This window comes from Musa acuminata, chromosome BXJ3-8 (assembly GCF_036884655.1).
Source record: "Musa acuminata AAA Group cultivar baxijiao chromosome BXJ3-8, Cavendish_Baxijiao_AAA, whole genome shotgun sequence".
In the NCBI taxonomy this organism is placed as follows: domain Eukaryota; kingdom Viridiplantae; phylum Streptophyta; class Magnoliopsida; order Zingiberales; family Musaceae; genus Musa; species Musa acuminata.
Window position 1 is genome coordinate 11,862,145 of NC_088356.1, and position 20,896 is coordinate 11,883,040.

The 20,896-nt window shown below is 33.0% G+C and overlaps 1 protein-coding gene across 1 annotated transcript; it reads left to right on the forward strand.

Moving 5' to 3' along the window:
- Positions 1 to 12,320: 12,320 nt before the first annotated feature.
- On the forward strand, positions 12,321 to 19,573 carry LOC103994981 (succinate--CoA ligase [ADP-forming] subunit beta, mitochondrial). Its single transcript, XM_009415463.3, has 13 exons — positions 12,321 to 12,569; positions 12,888 to 12,998; positions 13,714 to 13,825; positions 15,299 to 15,363; positions 15,903 to 15,980; positions 16,636 to 16,710; positions 16,862 to 17,014; positions 17,127 to 17,261; positions 17,460 to 17,624; positions 17,887 to 18,009; positions 18,931 to 19,002; positions 19,120 to 19,197; positions 19,276 to 19,573. Exons 1-12 carry the CDS (start codon positions 12,471 to 12,473, stop codon positions 19,195 to 19,197), a joined length of 1,266 nt encoding a protein of 421 aa, XP_009413738.2. The 5' UTR covers positions 12,321 to 12,470; the 3' UTR covers positions 19,276 to 19,573.
- The last annotated feature ends 1,323 nt before the right edge of the window (positions 19,574 to 20,896 follow it).

Here is a 20,896-nt window from a genome sequence, read left to right on the forward strand (position 1 = left end):
TTAGAAAATGAATCATATCTTCTTGGTAGGGTCACAATCTCTTCCACTTAAGCTTCAGATCTATTACAAAGTAGTAGATTATTCTGAAAATAAATATACGATAGGAACATCAAAATAATCATTAAAATAATCTTCAATATTTATGAAATAAAAATAAATATCAATATTTTAATAAGAAATGATAATATATCGATTCATCATAAAACTTATGCATAAAAAAAACGATGGTGCACTCTCCCAATAGCGAATGGAGAGGCATATTCCACGGGATGGATTCCTCCAAACAACGGATGAAGATAATCCATATCACACTCCCAACAACAACGGATGGAGTGGTATCCCTCACATGCCCAAGTGGGGACACGTTCATCCCAACAACGGATGGATGAACCGTCTAATCATCACGTCTAAAGGCCTGCTAATCCCTGAAGGAAATTGTCATACCTGCCCTCGGTTGGGATACATAAGCATTCATGATCATTCATTTACACTCATCCATTCAGTCACGCATGCATCAAGAAATCAATATAATTAAATATTATAAGAGACCATACTTGATGTAAATATGCTAGACTATGTTCATTTCCGTACTATGATGGGCCCACAACTCCTTTCATATGTTACACTTCCAATGCGAACTATTAACCTAGTTACATCGATTTTCATAGGTTACTATGATGGTTTTCGATGTAACCTAGTTACATCGAAAACCAATAATCATTTTTAAATGATATCTCTAGATAAATCCTTTAAATTCATTAAAACATAAAGACATGAAACATCAATCTCTCAATGGTCCTCAATCAACTAAAACTCTCTAATTGGAATATCTCAATTACTTAAACCAAACTCAATTTGATTTTGACCTAACGGAACCAACCTTAAATCCTTATAGAACCAATCTGAAATCACCATAGATCGGTCTAATTTAGATTTGATTAATCTCGATTAAATCAAGTAGGTTTGAACTAGTCAAGTTAGTTTGAAATCATCCTAAACCGGCTTTAACCAATCAAACCTATCTGATTTAGTCAATTAACGAGTTCAAACCAATAAAGAAAAAATAAATTAAACTGTGTCGTATAGCGCTATCCTAGACAGAACCAGCCCACCTGAGTTTTGGACAGGTCACATACACTGCACATGCATGTTTCGCGTAATAGATTGAGTTGAGGTACAACGAACTAGATAGAGGAGCAACGATGTGTCTAATACCAATCGCATAGTTGGGCAGGCTTGACTTCATGGACTAAGCTAAGCCTCACTTATAAGTTGGGCTGAGCCTTACCACTGAACTAGGTCATGCTTGGCTCACGAGTTGGTTGTACCTATACGCATGAGTTGGCTCATGCTTGGCCATGCTTGGCCACGTGGTTGTGTCGTATTTGACAACATAGATTGGGTTATATTTAGCCGCATGAGCTGGCTCATGCTTGGTCACGTGGTTGGGTCGTATCTTATCACATAGGCTGGGTCATGCCTAGTCACACAGGCTAGGTTGTACTTGACCATATGAGCTACGTCGTACATGAACAAATGGACTAAGTCGATCCGATCTGATAGATCAACCTGACTCAAGCCGGACCCTAATTAGACTCATCTTATTAAATTAAATTTTAATATTTAAAATTATTAAAGAATAACTTAAATCCATTAACTAAAAATTTAAATTCATGATCTTAAATTTAAAACTAATTACATTATATAATTTCACACACAATTCTTAAAACATAGATATATCTAATTAAACAAATTAGAACTATTATGTTAATTCAAAAATAAGAATTTTAATAATTAAATCAATATTAAAATTCACTTAAGAGATCAATATAAATCAAATAATCATTCTAATATCACAAATCAATTATTATTATTTACTAATCATGAAAATTTGAAATTAAAAAATCATCATGCATTATAAAATTATAACAATCTCAACATCAAGATTTCAAAATATAAATCAAAGCTAATTAAAAAAAAAAAAGGTCCTACCTCTCCTCGACTATCCTTTTCTCGATATCATCTCCTTGGGAAGTCCTTTCCTCAATACTCCCATTATTAGGCTAAGTGAGGAATGAGGGAGTAGGAATCCCCTTTATATAAGAGAAGATGAGATATCCTCATAATGTAAGTAATAATTTAATTCTTATTTTAATTTATTTTTATTTTTCTTTCACATACAAAAAGAGAAATATAATATTTATTTCTTATAGTTCACTCACGAAAATGGAATATAAACTATTTACTTTCTAAAAATCAAATCACTCATTAGGAAATAAATTAATTAATAGAATTCCTAACTTATCCATATAATTAAGGAAACCAAATTTAATTATTTCCTTAAATACATTACACAAATAGAAGTTAATAATAAAACAATACATCATTTATAGTAATTAATTTATGTTAAGAGAGAAATTATCGGTGATTACATTTCTCCCTCACTTAATAAAAATTTGGTCCCCAAATTTGATTAAAAATAATATTAATCAATATAGTTATCTCTTGCAATACCAAGTTAAATGACAAAACTAAATTAGCTTGAAACATATTCAGATTTAATATGTCACTCCAAAACTTTTAAGTCAAAAGATATATATATTTTTAACATAAAATATATGATAAATTAATGAAACTCATTAAATAAATTTGGTTTTAGATTACCCATATATCGAATTTTATATATGATAAATCAATAAAATTTTTAAGTTTTAAAAATTGATTGATTGTTGACATCAAATATAAGTTGAGGTGCAACTCAACAATAAAAAATAATTGAAATGATGAAAATTTATCCAACTATTCAACATATATTTTTTTTATAATTTCAAATTATTTATATATTATATATGTCAAAGAAATAACATTATATTTAATCCTCATTAGATCTCGTCATTACATTAAACAAATAATATCTTAGAATTAATTTGATATTAAATCAAAACTCTATTCAAATTAATTACTCATACAATTAAGTTTAAATATTGATGCATGATCAAATTTATTCTAACTCCAAAGGTATATATTTTATTAATGTCAATAATAACTTCTACAAACCATCCTAGCATATGTAAAATCAAATCCTAATTTTAAGAATAATATATGTTAACAAAAATTATAAATGTAAATACTTTTTAATTTATATTTTTAAAAGATCCTATAAAATTTTTGCACCTAAAATTATCAAATCTTATACATATGATAGAATAATCGAAACTTAGTATAATCTTTAATTAGTAAAACTAGATATTTTAACTATAAACATTCATAATAATGTAAGACAAAATAAAAAAAAAAATAATTATCGATCCTAAAGAAACCATAACAAATATGTTTTATTAATTTACCGTATTCATAATTATAGATAAAATAATATTCTAGAACAAAGGGTAACAAAAATAATATGTCAAACTATAGTAGAAATTATGTCAAACTTTCTTCATATATAATCTACTTTAAATTTATAACAAAATTATATGAATGAATTTTAGGTCCCTCACATGAAAATGATATGGTCGAAATAATAAATACTATAAGACTTATGTAAGAAACTTAATTTATTTACTTTTTATAAAATAAAATGAAAATTCTAACTAACTTGCATCATATAATATTTGTAGTCAAATGACCAAATTATTTTTTAAAAGTATTAGATATAAATCTAATATGTGCATCTTCATGAATTACTAAGTCAATTGATATTATTTATTTATTAAATTAACAATCCTAATCTACTTTTCAAAAAGGGGACAAGAGGGCCATGGAAGAATTATATTCAAAATGTAAAACCTTACGAGAGTTTATAAGATAAACTAATACAACATTTATTTTAATTTAGAGAAAAATAAAATTTTAACCTTTTACTCTATAATCTTATTTCAACTCATTTAACTAGATTCTCTTTTAGTAATATCTTTAATCAATTATTTTTATAAAAAGAATCATATTTGACTTAAAAAATGATCATAATCTCTTAAATTTATGTTTTAGTTGTATTATAATCTAATTCTCAAAATATAAATCTCAAAAATTAATTGGATCATCTAATATTTTAACCTTATGATCACATATTCCAACAGGTCCTTAAAATCATTGCTCTGATACCATTAAATTATCACATCTTGGATTTATAAAAAGACCAATAAATCAGTAATTTATTATTCATAATTTACATAATAAACTCTCTTTTATTTTTTCATTCTTCTTTGAATTCAAATCCTTATATTTATAATAGTAAATATTCTATTAATTAGAAAAAGAACCACATCTTCTTAGTAGGGTCGAAAGTCTCTTCTGCCCAAACTTCAGATCTATTATAAAATAGTAGATTACTCTGAAAATAAATATAAGATAAAAACATATTAGCAAATACACATGTTGATAGGAACCTCAAAATAATCATTAAAATAATATTCAATATTTATGAAATAAAAATAAATATCAATAATTCAATAAGAAATGATAATATATCGATTCATTATAAAACTTATGTATAAAAAAAATGATGATAATTTCTTATATAATAAATAAAATCATGCAACAACAACATGCAACACATATATACATAATAACAAAGGCATACATCACCCGATGGTGCACTCTCTTAACAATGGATGGAGAAGCATATTCTACGGAATGGATTCCTCCTAATAGCGGATGGAGAGACATATTCCACGGGATGGATTCCTTCTAATAGCGGATGGAGAGGCATATTCCACGGGATGGATTCCTTTCACATCGGAAGTGAGCAACTTCAGCGGATGGAGAGGCATAAAATGGTCTGATGAGTGTACTACTATCAACTTCAGCTTAAGTATTTAGGTCAGTGGTTTAGACCAAACAAAATTGATAGGTTAGTTAGCCCATCAGGCTTGGGTTATGACATTTGGTATTAGAGTCGATCTAGTATTTGGGCATGGTGAGGGGGCTCGAGTAGGAAAGGGCTACTCGTAGATGGAGTTAGAAAACTTGTCACGACGTGGAGCCACCATTGGGTTACGTCTCACATGCACTATGCTAGGGTTTGATCTGGGTCATGCTAGGCCTTGACGAGGACGTCAAGCCTTTGAGTGGGGGAGATTATAACACCCCTAATTAGTCCCACATTGGAAGTGGGCAAGATTGAGATTGACTTATAAAGATCTGATGAGTATATTATTATTAACTTCACCTTAAGCATTTTGATCAATGGTTTAGATCAAACGAAGTTGATAGGCCAGTTAGGGTCATGACAAATACACTTAGTATAAATTACATATACATTAGATATTTATAATAATTTAATTAAAAAAATATAGGGAAATTTATAAAAATATAACGAAGGAAGTATCATTATAAATATCCTACATCCAAAATGGTATCATTCTATCTTATTACATAACTACTTAAAATAGATTTATTTTTTGGATTTTCTAAATTTACTAATTATGTATGTTATTATAAATATTATTTTTAATATCATTTAGAATTAATTTTTAATATAATTTTATAAGTTAATAGTCTATATTTCTTTGATGGATACAAGAGCAATATAATAATAAAATATCTTATAAATGATAAAATATTTATTATTATTTATATCTCATAGTCTATCATCCTAGATTACTTTGGTAGTTACTTGTCAAATAAAACTTATGAATATAAATGACACATAATATTCATCAAATTTTTTCAATCTAATTTACATTGAAATAAATTTAATAATAATTATTAAATATTAATTATTATAAAAATTGATATTGTTGAATCTCGATGATGAAACTAATTGATAGTATTTATGATTTGATCTGTGTTTTGAGTGACGCAGGAAGCTTCGATCAAGGAAAGACAATTGAAGTAGAAAGAATCATGTTGGGCTAAAAAAAAACATGTTAGAAGATTGGGCATCGAGCTGAAGGATCGATCGACGTATCGGTAGAAGGCTTCGGTCTATGGGTTCGGGCATCGAGCCAAGAAGAGTAGAAATTGTGTCAAGTAAATCGGAGTTGCGGAGGTCAACTGGTCGATTGGGAAATAGGCCACAAGAGAGGATGATGCACCGAAGATTCGGACGAAGCACTGATAAACCAATGACATATCGGACAACACTTGATTTGCTTTGTAATAATTGTCTAGATTGAAGTAGGTTTTATGTGGGCAGGATAAACTACGATAGCAAGACATAAAGCAAAATAAAGTCCCAGAGTCACAAACGCGATTTCGTTGGGAGTTCGAGAGTTCGTCGGAAGTCCGGATGTTCGTTAGGAGTTTTGCCGGAATTGACTGAGAAGTCTAGGAGCTTGCTAAAAAAGCTCATCGAAACTCGCTAAGAAGATCGCCATGAAGTCCTGGAGCTTGCCGGGAGTCCACTGGAACATTGTCGAGAGATCATCGGAAGTTCGCCGGAAGATTGCCGGAAGCTCACCGGAAGAAACCTAGACTTATGGACTTATTTAACTTAGAAAATATCTTAAAATTTATAATTATCACATAATTGGATTGGAATTGGACCAACTAAATTAGGGGTTAGTTGGGCCCTTGTTTGGGCTGTGTTGGGTCAAGTGGAAAGCTCAAACAATGACCAAATAGGTGAAACCGTTGTAGCACAATCTTCGAGACCGTGTCAAGTGATGGTACTGCCTAGACACAATCTCTGAGAGACTGTCAGGCAGTGGTACCGCTCAACTAGGTGGTGGTACCGTTATGACCCGGGAAACCCAGGATGAGACTCTTTTAGGCTCCAAGTTTGAATCCACTTGAGGCCTATAAATACCCCTCTCATCCCTAATTAAAGGACACAAGAATTGAGAGTGAAAAAGAAATAAACGTTGCTGTAATCTTGTGTGAATTCTTCTCCTTCTTCTAAGTGTTAGAATAGTTTGAGAGAGGAGTAAGTGAGGGTGTAAGGGTTATCTCCTAAACCCGGTAAAAGGAGAAAGAGCTGTTAAAGGTGGTTGGTCTTCGCCTATTGAAAGAAGACCGATAGTGGATGTCGGTGGCCTCGACGGAGGAGGAATCAGGAGTGGATGTATGTCATGACGAACAAACCACTATAAACTCGGTTTGCATTTACTTCTTGCAATTTACTTTTATAGCAAACTGCCTCTCCTCCTTACTGTGCTTTTATTATGCTTATGCTCGTGATTGCTTTCAAGTTAACATCTTCCGAATCGATTTTAATCAAAACAAAAATTTCAAACTAACGTTTTTACCGCTATATTAATTCACCCCCCTTAGTGCCGACTCATTCCAAACAGATATGATAGCTAAAAATATGATAAATCATAATTATATATTTATGTAAAAAATAAATATTATTTCATAACTTCAAACATATACATATGAATAATTAAATAAATATCTAGAACAATAATTAAATTTTAATTATCAAATATAAAATTGATAATTAATAATTTTATTATTTCTGTATGAATCCTTACATAGACTAGTCAACTTTATTTAATTGGGCAAGCTTAAGGTTAGGTTAAACATTAGCTCTATTAGATCAATCAAAATTAAAGTTGATTAAAATTTAACTCTTTTCGAATTTGAATTAAACTTGATCGATTGAATCTAAATCAAGTCAAGCAGTCAAAATATAATAATGATTAAGTTTAATTAAAATATTTAATTAAAATATATCAAATTATTTAATTTTATAATTAAGAATATAAGTCAAATTTATTTAATTTTTGAAGGGTAAAATTATATTTTTTTCTTAGGATATATAATGAAAATATATAGTTTCTATAGGGCAAAATTATCAAAAGGATATAGATTGGAATTAAAGGCTATGTAAGGGAAAAACTATAATTTCAATAGTGAAACCTTAAGATTCTCTCTTAGCCACCACGTTCCATCATGCCCACGCCCGTGGGTCCTTATGGTGGTGCACTAACCATTAGTCGCTTATGTTTCACTCGCAATGGGATGATATTCTCGTGTGGTTGATCGATAATCTCACTATTGTAGTGTCTTACTATTGTGCCCATGTGCAAATTGTTAGTCATAGATGTCCTATAAGCCAATCACGTGAGTGATGACATATAAAACATGACACGCAGTCTTTTTGCATATTATTATTATGATATTTTCTCACTTTGTATTACTTACTGCACAAATATATGATGATATCCATGGATCTGTGAATGAGATCACGATAATGAGATCGATTCACTTTTAAACATAGACCATAAATAATCTCGGTCATTGGTTACTCGAGAAGGACATCGAGATAACCGGATAGACTAGTGTGCTGTATACCCATCCATATAATGGAGGTAGCTAGTCTCATAGCTACTTGTGTGGAGACATTAGGGCTATAATGCAGGTGCTCATTGGAGAATGAGTTTACTGATTGATCCTCTCACGGAATACTAAATGTTTGATGATACCTCATTATCATACACTAATTTCATCGTTCTAGTGGTATACCTGGATCTTAGATTTAAGATACCAAGGATATCCTATATGAGTACCTCAATCTTTGATACTGGACTTATAGGTGTGAAAGTTTCAAATCTACCATAATCGATCATCATGAGTGATAGCCAATCTTATGAGGGCTATTAAGTGTCGATAGAGAATTATCCACTCTCGGTATCATAGAAGGAATATCTTGTGTGTCTTTTCTCAAACAAATTCTTGGCCAATGTCGTTCAGATTGAGAGACAAAGAGTTCTCCGAGAGAATCCGATTATAGCAAAACTCGAGAAGAAGTCATATGAGCCTAATAGCACCATGCCCGATATACGATCTCTTAGATATTAGATGGATGAGGAGTATAGGTACATGATAACTAAAGATAGATAGGTCCAAAGGATTGGATTCTCCTGTATCGTCTAAGGACTACGGTGTAGTAGCTTAATATGTCCGTAGTTGATGAGTCGAGTATATTATTATGGAGATAATAATTTACTGAGCCAAAAGGAGTTCCGATAGAAATGACTCATGACTAGCTCAATATTTGGGCTAAAGGATCACACACATATGGTAGGTGTTGCAACGAATAGAAGTTCAGATATGAGATATCCGTTGGAGCCCCTATCTTAATGGATATTCATTAAATCCTTGAATTATTGGATCATATATATAAGATCCAATAAGAGCTAATATGAAATTATTGGGTAAAGACCCACTAATCTAAGAGGCTTGAGTAATTAGTTGGAGATCTAATACCCAATAGGATATGATCCATCAAGGTTAAGTTGATATGAGACCTCTATAAATATGGGGGGAACCAAAAGCTCATAGGCTAAGACTTTTTGGTTGCCACCTCCTATTCTCCTCTCCCCTCTCCTCCTTAGCCAACAACCCCAGTTTGGGGCATGTGGATAGCAAGAAGGGTCGACCCCTTCTTGAGTGCATGGTACATGCAATGAGAATATTTGAACAATAATTTGAGCATTGCCACAACCGTTGTCGCATGGATCACAACTAGAGAGGAGAGCATTTGAACTCATTCATCCAATTTTATAGATCTATAGAAATTCAGGGATATATGATCTCCCTAGGTAATTCTCTTATGCATAGTTTTTCAATTTCGCGGATTTTTACGCACCAACTTTTACACGATAATAAGAAACCTTTTTGCCATGGGAAATCAATATTTTTGTTTTTGTTCTTTCGTTATGCATATAATGTTGCCCTAGATTTCTCGACATGGATGTACATCGATTGATGACCACCATGATCATCGTGGCACGTGATTGTACTCACAAGTCTACCATGTTGTCACCAGGAACCGTGGCTTTTAGTGTCTAGTTAACATTAGTCTCGACTAGCAAATGTTGCACTAACGTTGCTGTAACCGTTGGTTAAAAGCAGCATTGTAGCCAACATAGGTAGCGACATTACTATAGTCGCCACAAATCACACATGTGATCGTTGTTAGTTGTGGTACCTCACCATGTTTCTGTTGCTTTCAACAGCACCTACATATAGCTACTACCTGTGACTAGGTTGACAACCACTAGAGGCCACTATTCTTAACAATGTTGTCACTGATGGCAAGCTATCGATGGTAATCTATTGATCAAACATGATGAACCTCACAATGCTCACAAATAGATGATAGGACGGACGAGATAGAAAAATAGATCGATAATACAAATAGATCATTTAAGCATTGTACAATCAAAATCAAATAACGCCTCTTTACAAGTGAAAGGTGCTAACAAATAGATATAAATACAAAATAGATCTGAAATACTTTCTATTTGATTTTAAACATAGCTCTGATATCAATTGGAAGCATAAAAATCATAATTGTACTACTATTATATAAAATAAATTTAATATTAGAAACTAAAATCAAATAATGATAGATTGAAGATTATGATTGTGTATTTGCTAATGCTATTTAGAAAATATTTATCTGATATGTAAGTGCATTATCGTCCAAAAGAAGTGACGACGTCGATCTATGATGAGAACTAGACTCACTTTCTCCTCTCTTTATATCCTACCACTATAAGCGATAGATTAGGGTCAAAAGGGAGATAAGAGAAGATTTGTTATCTCTCAATAATGTTAAATCGTGTATCATATCATGACTTTCCAAAAGGTCTTGTCTATTTATAGGCAATAATAGAGGGTATATGATAAGTAATTAGAAGAGTCTTTTGATAGGATAAAAAGAGGACTTTTTATACGAACAAATACAAGCAGATGGTAACATATAGCAGGATTAAATAGAAATCACAATCAAATAGGATACCAGATTTACGTGGAAAACCTCTCCAACATGAAGGATAAAAATCATAGGGCAAACTAGAGAAAATTTACTATAAGAATAATGAATATACAAATCTCGGAGTCTCTTACCCAAAACTTAAGTAACAATCACAAGAGAATAACTATGATGCATGGATTATGTCATCCAAAATCTCCCCAAGTAATCATAATAAGAATTCACTATAAATCTGATCTAACTGAGGTGAAAACATTGCTTGCTTGGATGATTGAAAACAGTTTTTGCGTTGTCCTTATCTTTTTTCTTTTTCTCTTATTTTTCTGTCTTTTCCTTCTTTTTTGAACCACGTTGTTGTAATTTTTTAGCCTTATTCATAGCCACCATTTGCCCCCTTTTTATTCCTTAGCCACCACATATTAGGGTTTAGGTTAAAAAGAGAGGAGAGTTAAGACTAAAGTGGGCTAGAATTATTCAAACGTGCTGAACTAATGGGCCATCTACCTAACATCTTCCTCATCAAGATCATCTCGAAATCCTATCATATTGTTTAATATAGATAGGATATTATTTGAAATTTCATATTAGGTTGGGTTTTACATAGCTTACATATTGTGTTCTGATTATCTCAATTTAACTTAACTATCAAAGTTTAAATAAGATTAGAATATATATATATATATATATTTATCAATCTGAAGGTATCTTAGTCGGTAAAAACTTTATTATAATATCATAGGACTAGGTCATGTCTTTTATTATATTCATAAAAAAATCACATGATTATTTTTTAATAAAAAAAATATATTTAGAAGAGTATTAGGATATTTTTGATTTTTAAGGAGTATAAATTTATGAGTAATTAAAAAGGCATGTGTATAATTTTTCTATTGTTTTGACAGGAATAAGTACATTAAACGAAAACATAAGTGATAAGCCGAATGTTCGAACATTTGGTAGATGTCATTTACTGATGACAAGATATCTTTTATAAAGAATAAGGAAATCTCCTTTTCATAAGTGATCCTACAATCATTTATCTTTTATGAAGAATTAAGTAAATAAATGCTACAACCAACGTATTGCACAAAATATAGGCAGAATGAAAAGCCAGTCATCATGATGCATCTGACACACCAATATAGTGCACCAAATAAATACATCTTCCACTCTCTCTACTTGTATTAACCATCCAATTTTCACATGCATTTTAACATTAAAAAATACAAGTGTAGAGTGAAGTTATGAAGGAGTTCTCTATTTTACGTTTTTCTTGAAAATATGTAAATCTCAGACGACTGTAAATAATATTAAGAAATTTTTAATATAATTATATATATATATATATATATATATATTCAAAAAAAGAAAATTAGTCATTATTTAATAGGGGGTTTTTTGAGATGATATATTAAAATTTATAGCGAACACCGGCTTGCACAATTTACGAAAAAGTCGGTCGCTTGCACAGATTTCAACTTTGCTCCCTTCTTTACTTTATTTCTTTGATTTGTATTTTTAAAAGGTCCTAATTATAAAAGGAAATGGTACTACGAAACTAAATACAATAACTAACAGGGATGTCGTTGAAAAGTTGCCTTCACGGGAGTCTCCCACGTAATTTCCCTATTAACGACGATTCCTAGTGAGAAGAAAAGGCAAGAAGAAGTGTAGCGACGGAGAAAGAGAAATCTTTAGGGTTAGCTTGTATACGCGCCCGCATCCGCGTCTGCCTCCTCTCTTCTGCCAAGATCTGATTCGGGGGTCTGGGTGTTGTGTGGCGATCGAATAGGGAGGAACGATGAGGGGATCGCTCGGGAAGCTCGTCGCTGGGTCTCTCTCCCTCGCCGGGAGGTGGCAGAAGCAGCAGCTGCGGCGCCTCAACGTCCATGAGTACCAGGTATTTATCCGATCTGTTTGTGACCATTGGTTTTAATCTTTATTTATTTTTCTTCGATTCCAGTAAAATGGCGATGAAAGGCCTCATCGTTCTGTGTGATGCGTGTGATATTCGAAGGACGAATATTTTTTTTGTTAATCCTTTGCGAGTTCTGATTGTTATTAGATGCTCAAGATTTGCCTATACGGATCGGTCGTTTCATCTCCCGTTGTCATTGAGCACTCCGATCTTTCTTTATTCCATAAATATTTATTATTTGACTTCGAGGATGTCCGTTTGCATAAGATATAATCGCAAAGGTTATTTCTTCTGGAGCAGGGTGCTGAATTGATGAGCAAGTATGGCATAAACGTGCCAAAGGGAGTCGCTGTTTCATCTGTTGAAGAAGTAAAGGAGACTGTTAGATCTGTATTTCCTAGTGAGAAGGAGGTGAGCTTCTTGTCCCGGACAATAGATAAAAGAAAGAAAGATTGCTAGGCATTTTCTGAAGATCCCGTTTTCTTGGGGATTTGTTCTGTCTCATGATATTGCTATTCATTTTGTTTCCATAAAGTTCTACTAAAATTCTAAGATCCAAATTATATAATCTGTTGTTGTGATCATTTTCATGCTTCTTGCATGATAATTTATTGAGTGTACACGAACGAGTGGCATGGGCCTTTAAGAGATAAACATCAACGGCACGGTTTTACAATCTAGAATTGCTATATGCTTCTCTTGGAGAACTTCCCTTTTTTTTCTTTTGCCTTGAGTCTGATGCCAAGGCTTGGAAGCTAATAAGTGCTGATATACATATGTGGAAGTTGCAATTGATAGAAGTTGGTGTGACCATCATATATCATCTTATGTTATCATTGTAATGCCAAATTCATTAAATCGTGAAAACATCTTAGACACCAAATCATAAAGGAAAGAAAATCTTGAGAAACTGAAAGTTTGTCTATATGCATGTAATATCATTATATATGATGCAACATGTCTTGTTTCACATGAGATTCTTGTTTCTGTATATATATAAAGTCGTTTTACTCATACATCAGTTTCATATCTTAAAATGATTTTATATTTTTTCATTCTATTTTCACATATAGATTAACCCAAACAAAGTAACTAAGAAACTTAAGCCTTTATGGCGTTGCCACAGATTGTAGTCAAAAGCCAAATTCTTGCTGGTGGGAGAGGCTTGGGGACCTTCAAAAGTGGGCTTCAGGGTGGAGTGCATATTGTGAAAACTGAGGAGGTTGCAGATATAGCTGGTAAGGGATGTACTTTTGTGCTCTTTTTTTTTCTTCCAACATGCTTTATTCATCTATTCACAATCAATTGGCTCTTTTTAGGATGGAACCACATGTTAAAGAATTTGAAGCCTTGAAAATACATTAGAATGTGACTAACGTCATTTTTGGTGGATGCATTAAGTCACTGCTTTATTGAAATGGTTTGCTGATTGCTTAGTCGTGGTAGAGGTGTGGAGAGTGTTCATCATATTGGCAAAGCCGGAACACTATCCATTATAACTTATGCTCAGTAATATGTTATCTTGTTTTATTTTGGTAGGATGTTCAGATTATTGGCATTAATGCTTCGAGCATGATCCTGAGGATCAGGTAATTAGGAAACTGAAAAATAATGAATTCTATTTTATGTACATGAGGTAAGATATATATATGTAATCCTTTCTAAAATCTAAGATCACATCATGCATGATTCTAGGATTTTTTAACTTCCTGTTGTGGACTCAAATGCGTATTTAGCACTCCATACTTGCTAATCTGGTTGTCTTTGACTTACAAGACATCAATTCTTCTTTCGCTTCTCCTTTATGTGTTTGGATTATAGAATATAATCTTCAAAATATTAGATGCTGTGTATTTGTCTTCATATTTGCTTTACTAAAGCATGTACAAAATTTTGGGATTGTCTTTTTATCCACCTATGTTTATCACAGAAATCAAATATGATATTGTAGGGGCTGTAAGGCCCCATTGTTCATTCTTGTAAATTGATAATATGCAACTTTATTCTTTGCTGTATCTATTAAATGATCTGTATTACCTTGTGATACAAGGTATGTTTTCCTTTTTGTTGTTTATTTGACCCACTTTTAACTCTTAGAGTTGAATTCTGGGTAATGTTTGAGTCATACAAAGAAGGAAGCTTGCCATGAAAATCTGGGTAGATCACTAGGTACAAAATTACCTTTTGGTGGTCATCAAAAACTAGGTGATGCTTAATTTTTCTATTATGTATCAAATACATATCTGACATGGATATCATTTCAGACATCTCTTTGTTTGTGAGTTCCATAAATAGTTACTTCTTACTTGTTTGAGTCTTTAGTTGGATCCTTTTCGGCATGAATTTGAGTTTCTTCTCTTGGTGCTGCTTTTTCAAAAATTCAGAAATTTGTGCAGTTGGTTATCATCGTTTATATTAATCCATTGTATCTGGTTTTGTTGGGTTTACTTGGATTCCTCATGCATCAAGCGTATTAGTCAAGTTCATGTGCGAAGCACCTTATCTTGTACAAAGTTGAATTCTGAATGTTGCCTCTTTGATGTTGGTGAATGGTGATTAAATGATTCTTTACAAGCTTCCTCAATTTTGAACTTCCATTTCATGAATATTATGTTGTCTAGATGAATTAGTTGTTTTTTTGTGCTTTGTTTATTGTAACACTGAAGGCTGAAAGTCTTGATATGTCAACTGCAACCAAATATTATCTGCAGGGAAAATGCTTGGCCAGATTCTTGTTACCAAACAAACTGGTCCACAAGGAAAGATTGTGAGCAAGGTTGGATTTTGTTCATCCCTTTATCTTTTAAAACTTAGCAAAAAACATTGATTCAAATTCATCTTAAATGATCATGGTATAATTTTTTAACTGATTTTTTAATAGATTTTGCTCATTAATCTTTGCTGCAGTTGTCAAGTAGATTCAGGTTTCTAACAATTGTAACTTATTAAGGGTCAGGCCTAGTCCATTTTCTATTATGTTCATGAGCAATATGTCCTAATTTGTAGTATGGCCCTCTAATCATGAAAGCATTTGTCAGAAAATTGTTGATGATGCATTTAACTACTATGTCTTGGTTTTAAACTGAAAATTGCCATAATTCCTATTTTAAGTTTTCTTTTCCAATTTTGTGCTCCTTTTGATAGATTTCATCCATAACTACTCTTTAACCCTTTGATCGTATACTTCTTTGCTGTACGAATGGAGAGCTTGTGAGCAGGTTAATATTTTTTGCAAGTAATCAAACACTTTGTTCTGCTACAGTGTTGTCATAAAAGCTTTTGCAGTGAAATTTATTTCTTTGCTTCCTTTTGCAGGTTTACCTGTGTCAAAAGTTATCCCTTGTTAATGAGATGTACTTCGCCATCACCCTTGACCGCAAGACTGCTGGACCAGTATGTTTTAGAACAAAATTAGGTTAATTTGCCATTTTGCCTGATGGTATATCATCTTCTAAGCATAGGCTCCAACTTCAAAGTTTCTAGAAAGATTCTATACTGTTTTTTTTTTTTTTCAATTTTTTGGTTTAGATTGCTGCTTTACTCCTCTTTGCTACTATGCTATACATGTGATTACTATTTTGCTTGTCATGTGCATGTGTCGTGTTTTTGTTCCTCTTGGAATGGGGATATAAACTTGCTTTAAATACAAGCCATCATTGATCAAAATTTTCTGTTTTCCTTTTTCTGGTTTTTGGTTTAGATAGTATTCTAGTCATTAAAAGATAACTGATTCTCCTGTCCAAATTCCTAGATAAAGAAATCAATGACAATCATTTAGTTTCTCAATCACCATTATTCTCCTTCCTCCTCTTTGTGTTTTTTTTTCTTTATCCTAAATGTGTGGATTCTATGTGGGATACTGTATACCTCGTATCTTGTGGTCTACTGATTGAACATAGATATAAAATCAACTGTTACATATAACATCTCTGGACAATTTTGTCATGTTCATTTGATCATGTGTTCACTATCCTGACTTTGCTTTACAACAAAGAAACAAACCTTTAGTTCAAGATTTCTTTACATGAGTTGTTATTATGCTTTTCAGCTAATCATAGCTTGCAGAAAGGGAGGAACTAGCATTGAAGATCTTGCGGAAAAGTTCCCTGACATGATTATTAAGGTCAGTCATCTTCGTTTCTTTTCTTGGTTTACCAGAAAAAGTTTTCTAAAATATTAATAAGGTTTAGTTCAGCAAACAAGGGAGTGTTATTGTTTTCTCAAATGGTTAGGTAACAGTATTTTAGAATTAACTTTATGCTTTCGATGGGAAGGTTCCAATTGATGTTTTCAAGGGAATTACTGATGAAGATGCTGCTAAAGTTGTTGACGGTTTAGCACCTAAGGGAGCTGACAGAAGTGCTTCAATAGAACAAGTGAAGAAACTTTACCAACTCTTCTGTGAATCCGATTGTACACTATTAGAGGTTTGGTACATACAGGATTTCTTTAAGTTAACACATTTTTGTCAGTGCTGTTGATTTTCTTTCTGTTATTGCTCTCTCTGTACTAATAACTTTTAGGGCCTTTGTTGACTAGATAAATCCAATTGCTGAGACGTCTGATAACCAACTAGTGGCTGCTGATGCAAAGTTGAACTTTGATGACAATGCTGCTTTTCGTCAGAAGGAAATATTTGCTCTGCGCGATCCATCACAAGAAGACCCTAGAGAGGTCTAAATTCATTTTCTTGTAACTGTGATTTTATGTGCTTTTGAAATGTTTACTTGTTTTTTAGATATGGACCTTGTTTATGTGAAGTACACTTCTGTATTATGCGTATTTAAATATTGACACTCCCTTAGCTGATCAATCAAAGATAGGCTTGCAATTTCATTTTTTGTATTTGTATGCTTTTTTTCCCTTCTGCAGGTTGATGCTGCCAAAGCAGATCTGAACTATATTGGTCTTGATGGAGAAATTGGATGCATGGTAAATGGTGCAGGACTTGCAATGGCTACGATGGATATAATCAAATTACATGGTGGTACACCTGCAAATTTTCTTGATGTTGGTGGAAATGCATCAGAAAGTCAGGTGCAGATTATATTATCTTATGCACTGGTTATACATTTCTGTGTTTGCTTGATCAAATTCAATTCCATATTCTTAATTGAGTGGATAATTACAAAAGGAACTTTTTAGATGTCTTGCAGTTGGTTTGCTAGGAATGTAGAAATCAGGACACTAGTTGTAGGGGCATCTTTTTTGTAGGATATTGGTCTATCCTCTCTTATTCGTTGAAAAGAAGTACTTTATTATTTGTGTTGTCATGAAAATTTGAAATATTGTTGCTCAGGTGGTAGAAGCATTCAAGATATTAACGTCTGATGACAAAGTGAAGGCAATTTTGGTCAACATATTTGGAGGGATTATGAAATGCGACGTGATAGCAAGTGGAATTGTCAATGCAGCCAAACAGGTGTGTTATTCTATTCAGAAATAGCCTGGTTATCATGATTATGAGATGCCCATGAGAATTAATGCAACCTGATGTAGGGTCCTTCAGAATTATGGTCTTAGAGACATGTTTCTCTTAGAATTATGGTCCTTCAGAATAACTTGGTCATGCAACATGGGAACTGTGAAGAATATGTATATATCTGCAAATGTTAATGCAAATGAGTGTGGCTTTCAAAAGTTGGAAATTCATAAGTGGTCGGTCATAGGCTCCTTTTTTTTGTTGGCTACACTTGTTAAAGTATTATATTATACTTTGGAGTTTGGACATCATTCTTTGTCTGAAATTGCATTATTTCTGTGGTATCCTCATACTCCTCTTTGAGCTGCTGACTGATCCCAGAAGAACCTTAGAGGATTATCTTTCTCTATAATGAAGGCGCTTAGGTATGATGACATATGAGAAGTGGCTGATGAAGTGATTCGGCTGTTACAAAAATACATAATTTTGAGTGAGGAGAGGCAGTTGAAACAATATTGAAATTTGAATGATGTAGAAAAAAGAAGCAAAGAACTATTAGTTTAAGGAGGAGAAAAGTGACAAGAAACTATTTGGAAAAAGAATTCAATGACAACAGAGGTGATTCTTGATAGGAACCATTCTGGTGAAGATTCTTTAGTCCAAACTGGGAGTTGGGATGACACTCAAGGGTTAGTTATATGTATTTGGTCTTGCGGACTTGATGATTAAATAGTGCTTCCGTGTTTGTTTCTGAACGTTTCCTGAAATTGTCTATCACTGTTCGTGACCTAGACTTTTGCTAATTGTTACTTCTTTGGTGCTTGATCTACTTTACTACTGTGTTCAGTGTGGAATTTTGTTGTTAGTTGTGACTGTATTATATTTTTCAGTAATGATTGACCTGAAACCTGTACTAATCAGGTTGCACTAAAAGTACCTGTCGTGGTTCGTTTGGAAGGCACCAATGTAGATCAAGGAAAGAGAATTCTCAAGGTATGCACAATATGGAATTTATTATGCTTTTACCTTGTGTTTGTTCATGTCTTTCCTTAGTATCATGTGAAGGAAAGGAAATTATCACCGATCCATAACCTATGCAATAATTTATAGGAGAGTGGAATGACTTTGATCACTGCAGAAGACTTAGATGATGCAGCAGAGAAAGCAGTGAAAGCTGCTGCCCATTAGGTATCCTGTTGTCACACTTGCATAATTTTTGAGAACCAATTTCTGATTCAATCGCACGCTATCATGTGCTTCATCCAGTTCAGTGGAATTCTGAATCCTCCGAAATAAAGGTAACTTGGCTCGGCCAAGTTGTGAGAACGTGGCCAACAGTGTAATCCAGTGAGCAACGTCTCCGGTAACTTTTTGTTACTCTGGCCTGCTTCCATCTATTTATCTGTCGGTAATTTTTGACGTTGATGTGGAACGAGTTTATTCTGATTCGGAGATGGTAAAATCTCCATTCCTGGTTTTGTGCGTTTCTTTTGTTCATGTGGAACAAATGCTATTATTTCTGATTCAACAAGGATGGACAGAACTCCATTGATGCTCCTCGAAATGATTTGTTCTACGTTTCACATCTTTCTTTCACGATAATTCCGTACTTTATGGCATGCATCTTTTGTCTTTGACCAGTGGATTGCTGCTACATGGATACTGCCCATTATTCGAATCTTGCATCGTTTATTTGTGACCGATTGCAGTTTTGTTGAGCTTCCCATTGTCGGGTTCTTCTTCTCTAGCATTTCGCCAGCCCTAACTCCCCACTTGGCTGTGATTACTTCGTTTTCCAAAACAAGCAAAATCGGTTGTTTGACTGATCGTGTAAAAATAATTTCGACTCCTTACGGGCAAATTCACGTGTATTCCTCAAATGAAGCAGACCCGTTCCCTTCCAACGATCACAAAAAGAGGCTTTTTATCTTTCCACAAACATATGATGATATATTCTAGTTTATTAAAATGATCCACAAACATGGGATGGTATATTCCCTTAAAGCAGCCGCCAAATTTGACTCTCTACCCACTCAAATTTAAGAGCTCGTAGATGATGAAACATTCTAGTTTATTAAAATATTGCTTTGTATCAATTTTTATTATCTCCGGGTTAGATTGTACGATATTATATATATATTATTAAAAGTTAATTATATATTATTTTAAATTTTTTAGTATCTTGATTTTTAGACTTAAAAAATATATATTATAATTTTTATAATTATAAAAGTGAAATATTTCGTTTCATTTATCATAACGTTGTTAGTTTTACATTTAGAAACACGAAAACGATAGATAAGGAGGTAATTTCAATGTTCCAGTTATGTTTTTAATGGTGGCAGATAACGATGCTACTCTGTATCTGAGTTGGCATTAATATAAATGTTGAGTGATCCTTTCGGTAACATAGTTGTCGAGCCGGACACGACCTTCCTTTGTTGGACCTGCGATGTGTTCGTCCACATCGTTAACTTATAGCTCATCATATCCATCCCCTTTGTGCTTCCTGTGATCTCGATCCTACTGTCTCCTCTTCAAACTTTGTGGCCTCCTTGTCCTCTCGTTTTAGTCGATCCACGATGATGCTTTAGGCAAAAAAGCTCGTAGATCCTCGGCGAATTGTCACAGATAAAATTGTAAATTGGGTGTTCGATGTAATGTTTATATGTGTCCGTCTTTCGATTTTGTTTATACTTTGCACAACATATAAAGAATTGGCAGTAGGCTTAACAACTTCATTTCTTTGGTTTTGGTGGTCGTCCTAGGTTTGCAAACAAAGATTGTGTCATATGGGCACCTGTAGGGATTTCGATCTATAGTGGACCATTTTGGACTCTTTGTTGTGCGATCATTCAGAGCTTGTAAAGTTTGTTTATAATTTGCA